Source organism: Pristiophorus japonicus, chromosome 6, assembly GCF_044704955.1.
Source record: "Pristiophorus japonicus isolate sPriJap1 chromosome 6, sPriJap1.hap1, whole genome shotgun sequence".
NCBI lineage: Eukaryota > Metazoa > Chordata > Chondrichthyes > Pristiophoridae > Pristiophorus > Pristiophorus japonicus.
Window position 1 is genome coordinate 224893593 of NC_091982.1, and position 13688 is coordinate 224907280.

The following is a 13688-nucleotide window of genomic DNA, read 5'->3' on the forward strand; positions in this document are numbered from 1 at the left end:
CACTCTAGTGCAGTGCTGAGGGAGCGCTGCACTGTCATAGGTGCTGTCTTTCGGATGAGACGTTAAACAGAGGCCACATCTGCTCTCTCAGGTGGACGTAAAAGATCCCACGGCACTATTTCAAAGAAGAGCAGGGGAGTTATCCACGGTGTCCTGGCCTGTATTTATCCCTCAATCAACATAAAACAGTTTATCTGGTCATTATCACATTGCTGTTTGTGGGAGCTTACTGTGTATAAATTGGCTGCCGCATTTCCCACATTACAACAGTGACTACACTCCAAAAGTACTTCATTCTCTGTAAAGCGCTTTGAGACATCCAGTGGTCGTGAAAGGCGCTATATAAATGCAAGTCTTTCTTTCTCCCATCTTCCACACTATATAAACTGGATCTCATCCAAAACTCTGCTGCCCGTATCCTAACTTGCACCAAGTTTGGTTCACTCATCATCCCCATTCTCATTGACCTAATGCAGCAAAGACTCGATTTTAAAATTGTCATCTTTGTTTTCAAATCACTCCATGGCCTGGCCACTCCTGATCTCTGTAACCTCCTCCAGCCCTACAACACTCCAAGATCTCTGTGCTCCTCCAATTCTGGCCTCTTGGACATCTGCAATTTTAATCACTCCACCATTACTAACCATACCTTCAGCTACCTAGGCCCCAAGTTCTGGAATTTCCTCCCTTAACCTCTCAGCCTCTCTTTCCTCCTTTAAGATGCTCCTTAAAAACTACCTCCCATCTGCCCTAATTTCTCCTTGTGTAGCTCGGTGTCACATTTTGTTTGATACTGCTCCTGGGATGTTTTACTATGTTAAAGGTGCTATATAAATGCAAGTTGCTGTTGTTGAGATCCATACAATTTACACACAGCTTGGCAGAGCCAAGGCTTAGGAATGCCCAAGGGTGTACATGGGTACTGTTTGTTTAACTATGTAAAACCATGCAGCCTACTAGAAAAGATCACTGGTACATTTTTGTCTGTTTGTTCAGCTGGCTCTCCTACCCACTAGGCCATGGGCTTATAGCTTATATAGAACCTAGTGGAAAGAATTCCAACCCTCAGTGACAAGTCTACCCCTCCTGGTTCAGTTAGTGAGTCAGGTTTGCTGTTCAAACAGTGGCTTAAAGTACTGTACACCTGTCTGGCTCAGGTATCAGATTACCAAATCTGCCACAGGAAGTTGACTTGGTTCCAAAATTCCACCGCCAACTCGACTCCCAAAGAGACTCTATTTATCTTCTTTCCCGCCCCTAAAGTGGATATTCACAACAAGTTAGTTGTTAAGACAACTGCTGGTAAACAGCAGGCAAAAGGAGCGCATCGCAAACAGTACAACTCACCATATAATGAGTGTTATATCATCATCCCGCTGACTACAGCAATGGACAAACACCATACTCCCATCAAATGCTGATTCGATCAGTTAGACTGGTAGAACTTCAGCAGCAGCTATTGACCTATCTGCAACCCAATCATGGCAGGCATTGAATCCTGGATGTATGTTCCAGATAACAACTTCCTACAGCTATTGTCCCAAGTCACGGAGTTTGTCAACTATGTGATGCGCATTTGACTTGAAAAAGCATAGTAGAATAATGTATACAGGGAAGCTTAGACACGCCAATCACTATGATGTTCTACATACCCAAGTCTAGTGTCACATACAGGCTTATCAGAGAAATTATAGCACAGAAGGAGGTTAATCAACTCATCTGTGCTGGTGATAGCTCTTCAATTGGACTTAGCATATACTTACTTTCACTATTATTTTTCCCATTTATCTACAGCTCCCACCGTCAGCCCACTGCACTACCCTGTCTAGGTTCTCCTGAAATCTTCACTTTGCTATACTCTCTAATTGTTATCAGCAAATTTCAGCATCACTTCTCCTGCGCTAATATCAGTGTCAGCCTTGGTTCAATGGTAGCACTCTCACCTCAGTCAGAAGGCCTCCTGTTCAAGGCCCACTCCAGAGACTGGTTTCCCGAAATTATAACAGTGACTACATGTAAAAAGTACTGGCTGTGGGGTGTCCTGAGGCTGTGAAAGGCGCTATACAAATGCAAGATCTATCTTTCTTTCTATATGCGATCATTTGTAGACAGTTATTTATTTATTTCACTAGCCTTTTCTTTAATTTATCTTCAATCTTAAGGTACATCTCTCCATGCCCGCCCCCCCCACACCCGAGTTTACTATTTTAGACTGCGGTCGTTGCCATAATTATGGAATCCCCTACAACCACTACTTGTTTCTTCTCATTAATGGCATTTCTCCGTTTCTCATGGATAAACCAATGCTTCATCAGGTGTTGCTCTTCATTACACTCGACCTTTGTCTTCATCATAGGTGTTGAGAAATGCATTTCTACTGGTAAAGTCCACACCAGAGATTTCCTGTCATTATATTAACTCGTAAACTGAAGAGTCTATTGATTTATGAGGTAAAATAATTGATAGTACCTATCCTTTTGAGGTGTACCTCTTTAAGTCCCATTTCACGATCACATACCTATATTACCCTGTATTATACTGCTTCTATTGTTCAACACCCGATGAATTACTTTAAACTGTGCTGACTTTGTTATGCAGGTGAATGCAGTGGAAATTTTACAAACCTCAAAATATCTCATCAACAACGATGACATGTTTTGTGTTAGTATGGGTTGAGGGAGAAATGTTGGTCAAGACACTGTGGGAAACGAACTGAGGCACCAATAGAAATCGAGGTTATTCCTCCGAGTGCAGTGGGGTTGTGAACATCCACCTGAACCACCGTAACATGCGGGCAGGGCCTTGGCTTAATGTCTCATCCCAAGGACCACACTTCTCGTAATGGAGGCTCAGTTTAGATTATGTGCGCCAACTCCTAGTCTGTGGCCTGAGGTGCAAGCGACACTAACTGAGAAAGTGGATACTTGACATTGAACTTAAGCAGTGAAGTTATCGTAATAATTCAATCCAAGACTTCCAGCTGAGCTTCTTTGTCATTGTTAAGAAGATCATTAGAGCTGCTCAATTTAATTATAACTTTGTAACTCAGTCAGCTATTACCAAATTCAAAAAAATCATGAGTGATATTAAAGATGAATAAAATGGATATTTATTAAGATACTAATTTAACCGCATAGTTTGTTTAAGAGTTATGCGGGTATTTTGCATGAAAGCTCAAATGGTTGAGTCATACCCGTACCATTAGCATGCACATACCAAAATTTTGACTGCTGTGATCATGGCAGATGACTCAGAAGGCCTTCAATTTCCTGCCTCAATTTACTGATCCTTCTCCATCAAGATGTTTATATTATTTAGCCCCTATTTAAATTCAATAGGTTAGTAATATTAACAGGAATAAAAGGTGGTGTAGCCTCTCAAACATTCATTGTAAACTAGGCCAAAAACATATCCCAATGTTACAAAAATTCACCTCCACAAGCAATGAGTTTAGTACTCATTTTAGATCTAAATATTGACCAAGCAGTGCAGGACCTAGGACCCATGTCTCTCACTGAATAGGTATGAGGCATGAGGCCCAAACTGTAGCCCTGAGTCACCTGCAGCCCCCGAACCCTACTCTCCCAGCCCTCAAAGGCCAGGCTACTTCATGCCATTTGCAGTTAATTATTTGGCGGTTTGACTTGTTTCAATTTTGATGTCCTGGACTCTGGGAATTGACTACTTTTAGCACTTTTGCCTCAATTGGTGGACAAATCCTAAGAAGAGCATTATGATCTGTCGTATCTGTAAAATTGAGATACGTGCCAATTAATGGGCATGTGGATTTAAACCTCGAGGCTGAGAGGCTCTATGGTAGGGACCTATGCAGCCCACAAAGACAAAAACCTTGGACACGGCTCGCCATTCAGGTTATTTCCCACGGCCTAATTCACAGCTATTTCACACTTGAAAATGTATTTGCCACCAGCAGTGTCATCATCATCATAGGCAGTCCCTTGGAATCGAGGAAGACTTGCTTCCACTCTTAACAGGAGTTCTTAGGTTGCTGAACAGTCCAATACGAGAACCACAGTCTGTCACAGGTGGGATAGATAGTCATTGAGGGAAAGGGTGGGTGGGGAGTCTGGTTTGCCGCACGTTCTTTGCGCTGCCTGCACTTGATTTTTGCATGCTCTCGGCAACGAGACTCGAGGTGCTCAGCGCACTCCCGGATGCACTTCCTCCACTTAGGGCGGTCTTTGGCCAGGGGCTCCCAGGTGTCAGTGGAGATGTTGCACTTTATCAGGGAGGCTTTGAGGGTGTCCTTGTAATGTTTCCGCTGCCCACCTTTGGTTCGTTTGCCGTGAAGGAGTTCCGAGTAGAGCGCTTGCTTTGGGAGTCTTGTGACTGCCATGCGAACTATGTGGCCTGCCCAGCGGAGCTGATCAAGTGTGGTCAGTGCTTCATGCTGGGAATGTTGGCCTGGTCGAGGACGCTAATGTTGGTATGTCTGTCCTCCCAGGGGATTTGTAGGATCTTGCGGAGACATCGTTGTGGTATTTCTCCAGCGACTTGAACATAAGAACATAAGAAATAGGAGCAGGAGGAGGCCATACGGCCCCTTGAGTCTGCGCCGCCATTTAATAAGATCGTGGCTGATTGATCATGGACTCAGCTCCACTTCCCTGCCCGCTCCCCATAACCCCTTATCATTTAAGAAACTATTTCTGTCTTAAATTTATTCAATGTCCCAGTCTCCACAGCTCTCTGAGGCAGCGAATTCCACAGATTTACAACCCTCTGAGAGGAGAAGTTTCTCCTCATCTCAGTTTTAAATGGACGGCCCCTTATTCTAAGATTCTGCCCCCTAGTTCTAGTCTCCCCTATCAGCGGAAATGTCCTCTCTGCACCCACCTTGTCAAGCTCCCTCATAATCTTATACGTTTCAATAAGGTCTCCTCTCATTCTTCTGAATTCCAATGAGTAGAGGCCCAACCTACTCAGCCTTTCCTCATAAGTCAACCCCCTCATCCCCGGAATCAACCTAGTGAACCTTCTCTGAACTGCCTCCAAAGCAAGTGTATCCTTTCGTAAATATGGAAAGCAAAACTGCACGCAGTATTCCAGGTGTGGCCTCACCAATACCTTATATAGCTGTAGCAAGACTTCCCTGCATTCTCTTTGCATTAAAGGCCAAGATTCCATTGGCCTTCCTGATCACTTTCTGTACCTTTTGTGTTTCATGCACAAGTACCCCCAGGTCCTGCTGTACTGCGGCACTTTGCAATCTTTCTCAATTTACATAATAACTTGGTCTTTGATTTTTTTCTGTTAAAGTGCATGACCTCACACTTTCCAACATTATACTCCAGCTGCCAAATTTTTGCCCACTTACTTACCCTGTCTATGTCCTTTTGCAGATTTTTTTGTGTTCTCCTCACACATTGCTTTTCCTCCTATCTTTGTATCGTCAGCAAACCTGGCTATGTTACATTCAGTCCCTTCTTCCAAATCGTTAATATAGATTGTCAATAGTTGGGGTACCAGCACTGATCCCTGCGGCACCCCACTAGTTACTGGTTGCCAACCAGAGAATGAACCATTTATCCCGACTCTTTGTTTTCTGTTAGTTAGCCAATCCTCTATCCATGCTAATATATTATCCCCAACCCCGTGAACTTTTATCTTGTGCAGTAACCTTTTATGTGGCACCTTGTCAAATGCCTTCTGGAAGTCCAAATACATCACATCCACTGGTTCCCCTTTATCCACCTTGTTCGTTACATCCTCAAAGAATTCCAGCAAATTTGTCAAACATGACTTCCCCGACATAAATCCATGCTGACTCTGCCTGACCGAATTTTGCTTTTCCCAAATGTCCTGCTACTGCTTCTTTAATAATGGACTCCAACATTTTCCCAACCACAGATGTTAAGCTAACTGGTCTATAGTTTCCCGCTTTTTGTCTGCCTCCTTTTTTAAATAGAGGCATTACATTTGCAGTTTTCCAATCTGCTGGGACCTCCCCAGAATCCAGGGAATTTTGGTAAATTACAACCAATGCATCCACAATCCTGCCGCTACTTCTCTTAAGACCCTAGGATGCAAGCCATCAGGTCCAGGGGATTTATCTGCCTTTAGTCCTATTATCTTACTGAGTACCATCTCCTTAGTGATGTGATTGTGTGAAGTTCCTCCCCCCCATAGCCCCTAGACTATCCACTGTCGGAATATTGTTAGTGTCCTCTACCGTAAAGACTGATACAAAATATTTGTTTAGAGTTTCTGTCATCTCCATGTTCCCCATTATTAATTCCTGCTGAGTACTGTACATGGTCCATGTTTCTGAGCCATACAGGAGGGCGGATATTACTACTGCCCTATAGACCATGAACTTGGTGACTAGTCTTCAAACACTCTGTTCCTCAGGCGGCCGAAGGATACACTGGCGCAGTGGAGGCAGTGTTGGATATCGTCGTCGATGCCTGCTCCTGTTGATAGGAGGCTCCCGAGATAAGGGAGGTGGTCCACGTTGTCCAGGGCCGCACCATGGATCTTGATGACTGGGGGGCAGTGCTGTGCGGCACGGACAGGCTGGTGGAGGACCTTTGTCTTATGGATGTTTAGCGTAAGGCCTATGCTTTTGTATGCCTCAGTAAATACGTCGACTATATCCTGGAGTTCAGCCTCTGAATGTGCGCAGACGTAGGCGTCGTCCACGTACTGTAGCTTGACGACAGAGGTTGGGGTGGTCTTGGATCTGGCTTGGAGACAGCGAAGGTTGAACAGGTTCCCACTGGTTCTGTACTTTAGTTCCACTGCAGCGGGGAGCATGTCGACTGTGAGGTGGAGCATGGCAGCGAGGAAGATTGAGAAGAGGGTTGAGGCGATGACGCAGCCCTGTTTGACCCCGGTCCGGACGTGGATTGGCTCTGTAATGGATCCGTTGGTAAGGTACAGCAGTGTAAACATCTGGTTGAAGTCAGTAATTTTGGGCCACATATGTACTTTAAAAAAAACATAAATAGCTCCCCCGCTGATGGGCAAAAGAAAAGCTAGTCTCCAGTTTTGTTGATAACAAGAGTTGATCCATTTCCTGAGGATGATAGACTGGAGTTCTTTTTTTAAGTGTTAAAAGCAGAGGAATAATTCTAACACCTTAACATTACTCTGAAATTAAATACTGAGCGCAAGTGGTGATAACTGACACCCTGTCCTCAGTTTACTCAGCTGATATGAAATTTGAAAATGACAAACTGCTGCAGAACAGCATCTAGGAATGAAAAGGTTACTGATCCCTGTTAAATCAACTGAGGTGTTTGGCGATTGAATCTCTGCTCCTCTTCACAGAACAGTCCTTTGTGGAAATGGGACAAGAAGAAGAAATAAAATCTTAGGATCTCTGTATGTACAGAGTCAGCTTGCAGTTAGAATGGGAGTAACCTGTTGTGTATCTGTAAAGCATGCACTCCCATGTTCCGCCACCAGGGAGCGCATCTCTTGGGAGCACTGTATATAAGCCGGACCCTAAGGCCTGTTCCTCACTCTGGAGTGTCTTAATAAAGACTGAGGTCACTGTTACTTTAACCTCCCTGTGTGCAGTATCATCTGTGTTAGGAACACAATAACTGGCGACGAGTATACGAATCCAACGCAAAGATGCAGCAAACTGTGGGCATCCTGGAGAAGTTCTCAGAGGGTGAGGACTGGGAAGCCTATGTCGAACGGCTAGACCAGTACTTTGTAGCCAACGAGCTGGACGGAGAAGGAAGCGCTGCAAAAATGAGAGCGGTCCTCCTCACGGTCTGCGGGGCACCGACCTACAGTCTCATGAAGAATTTTCTGGCTCCGGTGAAACCCACAGATAAGCCGTATGAGGAGCTGTGTACACTGGTTTGGGAGCATCGTAACCCGAGGGAGAGCGTGCTGATGACGAGGTATCGGTTCTACACGTGCCAGCGATCTGAAGGTCAGGAAGTGGCGAGCTACGTCGCCGAGCTAAGGCGACTTGCAGGACAATGTGAGTTTGATGGCTACCTGGAGCAGATGCTCAGATTTTTTGTACTGGGCATTGGCGACGAGACCATCCTACGAAAACTTTTGACTGTAGAGACACCGACCCTCAGTAAGGTCATTGCGATAGCACAGGCGTTTATGTCCACCTGTGATAACACCAAACAAATCTATCAGCACACAAGTGCTAGCACTGTTCATAAATTAACTGCAACTGTGTTTGCGAGCAGAAATATACAGGGCAGAAACCACGAGTCTACAACTGCCATCAGGCCTCAGGTGACCCAGATGACTCAGAGTCCGCAACAAAGGATGAATGCAAGGCAATTCACACCTTGTTGGCGTTGTGGAGGCTTCCATTCAGCCTATTCATGCCGCTTCCAAGGGTATGTTTGCAAGAGCTGTGGAACAATGGGGCACTCCAACGAGCTTGCAGACGAGCTGCAAGCTCTGCAAAACCTGCTAACCACCACGTGGCAGAGGAAGATCGGTCCATGATGGATCAAAGCAATTTCGAGCCTGAGAGAGAGGAGGCAGATGCTGAACTACAAGGGGTGCACACATTTTCAACGAAATGTCCACCTATAATGCTAAATGTAAAATTGAATGGTTTACCCGCAGCCATGGAACTGGACACTGGTGCTAGCCAATCCATCATGAGTAAAAAGATGTTTGAGAGACTGTGGTGCAACAAGGCACTCAGACCAGCTCTGAGCCCCATCTACACGAAACTGAGAACGTACACCAAAGAGCTTATCGCTGTCCTGGGCTGCGCCATGGTCAAGGTCACCTACGAGGGCACGGTGCACGAACTGCCACTCTGGATTGTCCCGGGCGATGACCCCACACTGCTTGGAAGGAGCTGGCTGGGAAAAATCCGTTGGAACTGGGATGACATCCGAGCGCTATCACATGTCAATGAGGCCTCATGTACCCAGGTTCTTAACAAATTTCCTTCCCTTTTTGAGCCAGGCATTGGAAACTTTTCCGGGGCGAAGGTGCGGATCCACTTAGTCCCAGAGGCACGACCCATTCACCACAAGGCGCGAGCGGTACCTCTCATGATGAGGGAGAGAGTAGAAATCGAGCTGGATGGGCTGCAACGCAAGGGCATCATTTCCCCAGTGGAATTCAGCGAGTGGGCCAGCCCGATTGTTCCAGTACACAAAAGTGATGGCACGGTCAGGATTTGCGGCGATTATAAAGTAACTATTAATCGTTTCTTGCTACAGGTCCAATACCCGCTACCTAAGGCAAACGACCTATTTGCGACGCTGGCAGGAGGCAAGACGTTCACCAAGCTCGGACCTGACGTCGGCCTACATGACGCAGGAGCTGGAGGAGTCTATGAAGGGCCTCACCTGCATCAACATGCACAAGGGACTGTTCATCTGGAATTCGGTCGGCTGCAGCCATCTTCCAAAGAAACATGGAGAGCCTACTCAAGTCGGTACCACGCACGGTGGTTTTTCAGGATGACATATTGGTCACGGGTCGGGACACCGTCGAGCACCTACAAAACCTGGAGGAGGTCCTCCAGCGACTGGATTGCGTAGGGCTGCGGCTGAAGAGGTCGAAATGCGTCTTCATGGCAACAGAAGTGGAGTTTTTGGGGAGAAAGATCGCGGCAGACGGCATTCGGCCTACAGACGCCAAGACAGAGGCTATCAAGAACGCGCCCAGGCCACAGAACGTCACGGAGCTGCGGTCGTTCCTGGGACTCCTCAATTATTTTGGGGGGTAACTTCCTACTGGGGTTAAGCACCCTTTTCGAGCCCCTACATGTGTTATTGCGTAAAGGTGAGAACTGGGTATGGGGAAAAAAACCAAGTAATTGCTTTTGAGAAAGCCAGAAACATTTTATGCTCCAACAAGCTGCTTGTCTTGTATAACCCGTGTAAATGACTTGTGCTAGCATGTGATGCGTCGTCGTACGGAGTCGGGTGTGTATTACAACAAGCTAACGTTGCAGGGAAGTTGCAACCTGTTGCCTATGCCTCCAGGAGCTTGTCTGAGGCCGAGAGGGCTGACAGCATGATTGAGAAAGAGGTGTGTGTGTGTTTGGGGTAAAGAAAATGCATCAGTACCTGCTTGTCCTCAAATTTGAGCTGGAAACCAATCACAAGCCCCTCATATCCCTTTTCGCTGAAAACAAGGGGAAAAACACTAATGCCTCAGCCCGCATACAAAGGTGGGCACTCGCGCTATCAGTGTATAACTATACCATCCGCCACAGGCCAGGCACCGAGAACTGTGCGGATGCTCTCAGTCGGCTACCATTGCCCACCACGGGGTGGAAATGGCACAGCCTGCAAACTTGTTGATGATGGTGCAGCCCATAGACTTGTTGATGGTCATGAAAGCGTTTGAAAATGATAAATCACCTGTCACGGCCTGCCAGATTAGGACTTAGACCAGCCAAGATCCTCTACTGTCCCTAGTAAAAAACTGTGTACTGAATGGGAGCTGGGCCAGCATCCCCAGCATCCCCATTGAAATGCAAGAGCTAATCAAGCCGTTCCAGCGGCGAAAGGACGAGCTGTCCATTCAGGCAGACCGCCTGTTGTGGGGTGACCGCGTAGTGCTACCCAAAAAGGGCAGGGAGACGTTCATCTCGGATTTCCACAGCACACACCCGGGTATAGTAATGATGAAAGCGATAGCCAGATCCCATGTGTGGTGGCCCGGTATCGACTCTGACTTAGAATCCTGTGTACGGCAATGCAGCGTGTGTGCTCAGATGAGCAACGCGCCCAGAGAGGCACCACTAAGTTTGTGGTCCTAGCCCTCCAGACCATGGTCGAGGATCCATGTCGACTATGCAGGCCCGTTTCTCGGTATAATGTTCCTGGTGGTGGTGGATGCTTTTTCAAAATGGATTGAATGTGAAATAATGTCGGGAAGCACCGCCACCGCCACCATTGAAAGCCTGAGGGCCATGTTTGCCACCCACGGCCTGCTTGGCATACTGGTCAGTGACAACGGGCCATGTTTCACCAGTGCCGAATTTAAAGAATTCATGATCCGCAATGGGATCAAACATATCACCTCGACCCCGTTTAAACCAGCCTCCAATGGGCAGGCAGAGCGGGCAGTACAAACAATCAAACAGAGCCTTAAACGAGTCACAGAAGGCTCAATCCAAACCCGCCTGTCCCGAGTACTGCTCAGCTACCGCACAAGACCCCACTCGCTCACAGGGGTGCCCTCGGCTGAGCTACTCATGAAAAGGACACTTAAAACCAGACTCTCGTTGGTTCACCCCAACCTGCATGATCAGGTAGAGAGCAGGCGGCAGCAACAAAATGTAAACGATGGTCGCGCCACTGTGTCACAGGAAATTGATCTGAATGACCCTGTGTATGTGCTAAACTATGGACATAGTCCCAAGTGGATCGCGGGCTCAGTGATAGCTGAAGAAGGGAATAGGGTGTTTGTAGTCAAACTAGACAATGGACAAATTTGCAGAAAGCACTTGGACCAAACAAGGCTGCGGTTCACAGCCTGAACAACCCACAGCAGACACCACCTTTTTCAAGCCCACAACACACACCCAAAGGATCAACGACACCACGCCGGACCAGGAAATTGAACCCATCACGCCCAACAGCCCAGCAAGGCCAGGCTCACCCAGCAGCCCTGCAGGGCCAACAACACGCCAGCCCAGCGAGGACACAGCCAACACACCAGAACAGACATTTGTACCGAGGCAGTCCACCAGGGAAAGAAAGGCTCCCGACCGCCTCACCTTGTAAATAGTTTTCATTTTGACTTTGGGGGCGGGGGGGGAGGTGAAGTGTTGTGTATCTGTAAAGCATGCACTTCCATGTTCCACCACCAGGGAGCACATCCCCTGAAGTCCCAAGGGATCCTAGCATCCCTTGGGAGCACTGTATATAAGCCGGACCCCCAAGGCCTGTTACTTACTCTGGAGTGTCTTAATAAAGACTGAGGTCACTGTTACTTTAATCTCCCTGTGTGCAGTCTCATGTGTGTTAGGAACACAATAGAAAGTATGAGAAAGAAGGGCCAGATTAGCACAGCTGAAATGTGCTGAAATATGACGAATTTAGGGTAGAATGGAGTGGGCGGGGGGGGGGGTGTTCAGCTGTAACTATATTATTAACTCAATTTCTGCCTGCTGGGATAATTTGCCACTCATTCAACCATTCATTTGTCAGTGTGAGTACAGCTATAACACCATGAAGAATAGCCTATAACACCATGAAGAATAGCCACACAGAACAATTGTAACCTAGTATTATACTGCATTAGTATACTGGGTCTCCTGACCTGCAGCCAGCTCTTGCCGGACACATACTATAGAACCATAGAAGGCCCATCATATCTGTACCAGCTCTTCGCTAGAACAATGCAACACTAATCCTACTGCCCTGCTCTTGCCCTCTCGAGAAAAAGGCCACATCAGTGCGACGGAGGATAGTAATCAGTCGTATAAACTGGCAGTAGACTAGTAAAATGTGAGCACATGCACATGCATACAATGTCTGCAATTCGCTTGTACACAGCATGCATGTCCTATAAAAGATTAAAAGAAAAAGGCGAAGAATGGAAGGAAATGCTTACTGATATATTTGGAACAGTGCCACTAAATTTGCCTGCACAGATTGAAGAACTGATCCAGATTTCAGGCATCATCAAAATCTTTAATATTCTAAAGGAAGTATAAAACTCTAAGTTAATGGAATCCAGTTCTCGATTTGTTTCCAAATAGAAACTCATCTCTACTGAAGGCGATATCCCCAAGAACTGGACCCAGAATCAGTTCCAGATGTAAAACTCCCTGAAACACCTCCTCTCAAGCTGATTACTTATGTTTGACAGATGTGTGCTGCAAATTAGAATTCTAGTTGATTCATGTCGATAAATGAAGCGATTCACTGAGTATTTCAATTTTAGTTCACATAAATTGTGCTTTTATGTATTCAATTTCTACTCACCCTTCACTGGAAAAAGGTTCTGGTCTATGTATCCTTTCAGTTCTCCATTTGTGTTAATTATTGCAGCCTATAGGGAGGGGTGAGGGGTGGAATAGCATAAAGTTAGGAATGGCCAGACTATTTCATGAATTATTGATTTTCTACTAACAGTGTAATTGTCAGCAATCTGAAAAATTGAACAATTTATACACCGAATGAAATGCATCCCAAGGTACATGATTTAATATCTGTTGTCGGTGGTTCCTACAACAACAACTTGCATTTATATAGCACCTTTAATGAAGTAAAACATCCCAAGGCACTTCAAAGAAACTTAGCAAACAAAATTAACACCAAACCACACACGGAAATATTCGGACAGCGGACCAAAAGAGGTAGGTTTTAAAGTGCGTCTTAACAGAGGAGTGAGAGGTGGGGGGGGGTGCGGCGGAGGGGTTTAGGGAGGGAATTCCAGAATTAGGGCCGAGGCAACAGAAGGCACGGCCACCAATGGTGGAGCAATGAATGATGCCCAAGACCTGGAAGAGCGCAGAGATCTCGGGGGTTGTGGGGCTGGTGGAGGTTACAGAGATAGGGAGGGGCGAGACCACGGAGGGATTTGAAAACAAGGATGAGAATTTTAAAATTGAGGCCTTGTTGAACTGGGAGCCAGCGTCAGTCAGCGAGCTCTGAGGCGATGGGATTTGGTGTGACAGGATATGGGCAGCAGAGTTTTGGTTGAGCTCACGTTTAGAGGGTGCAGCACAAAACAATGCCCAACCGCTCAACGAG

General features: G+C 46.4%; 1 protein-coding gene across 3 annotated transcripts in view; it reads right to left on the reverse strand.

Moving 5' to 3' along the window:
* LOC139265976 (transcription factor Dp-2-like) overlaps positions 1 to 13688 on the reverse strand; it is a 281312-nt gene that overhangs the window by 216449 nt on the left and 51175 nt on the right. For 2 of the 3 annotated variants that reach the window (XM_070883641.1, XM_070883639.1), the window contains exon 3: positions 12918 to 12984. In XM_070883641.1, coding sequence (XP_070739742.1) covers positions 12918 to 12984 — 67 coding nt within the window. Of the gene's footprint in view, positions 1 to 12917; positions 12985 to 13688 lie in introns of those variants that run through there. The other variant, XM_070883643.1, reaches the window with a different exon arrangement.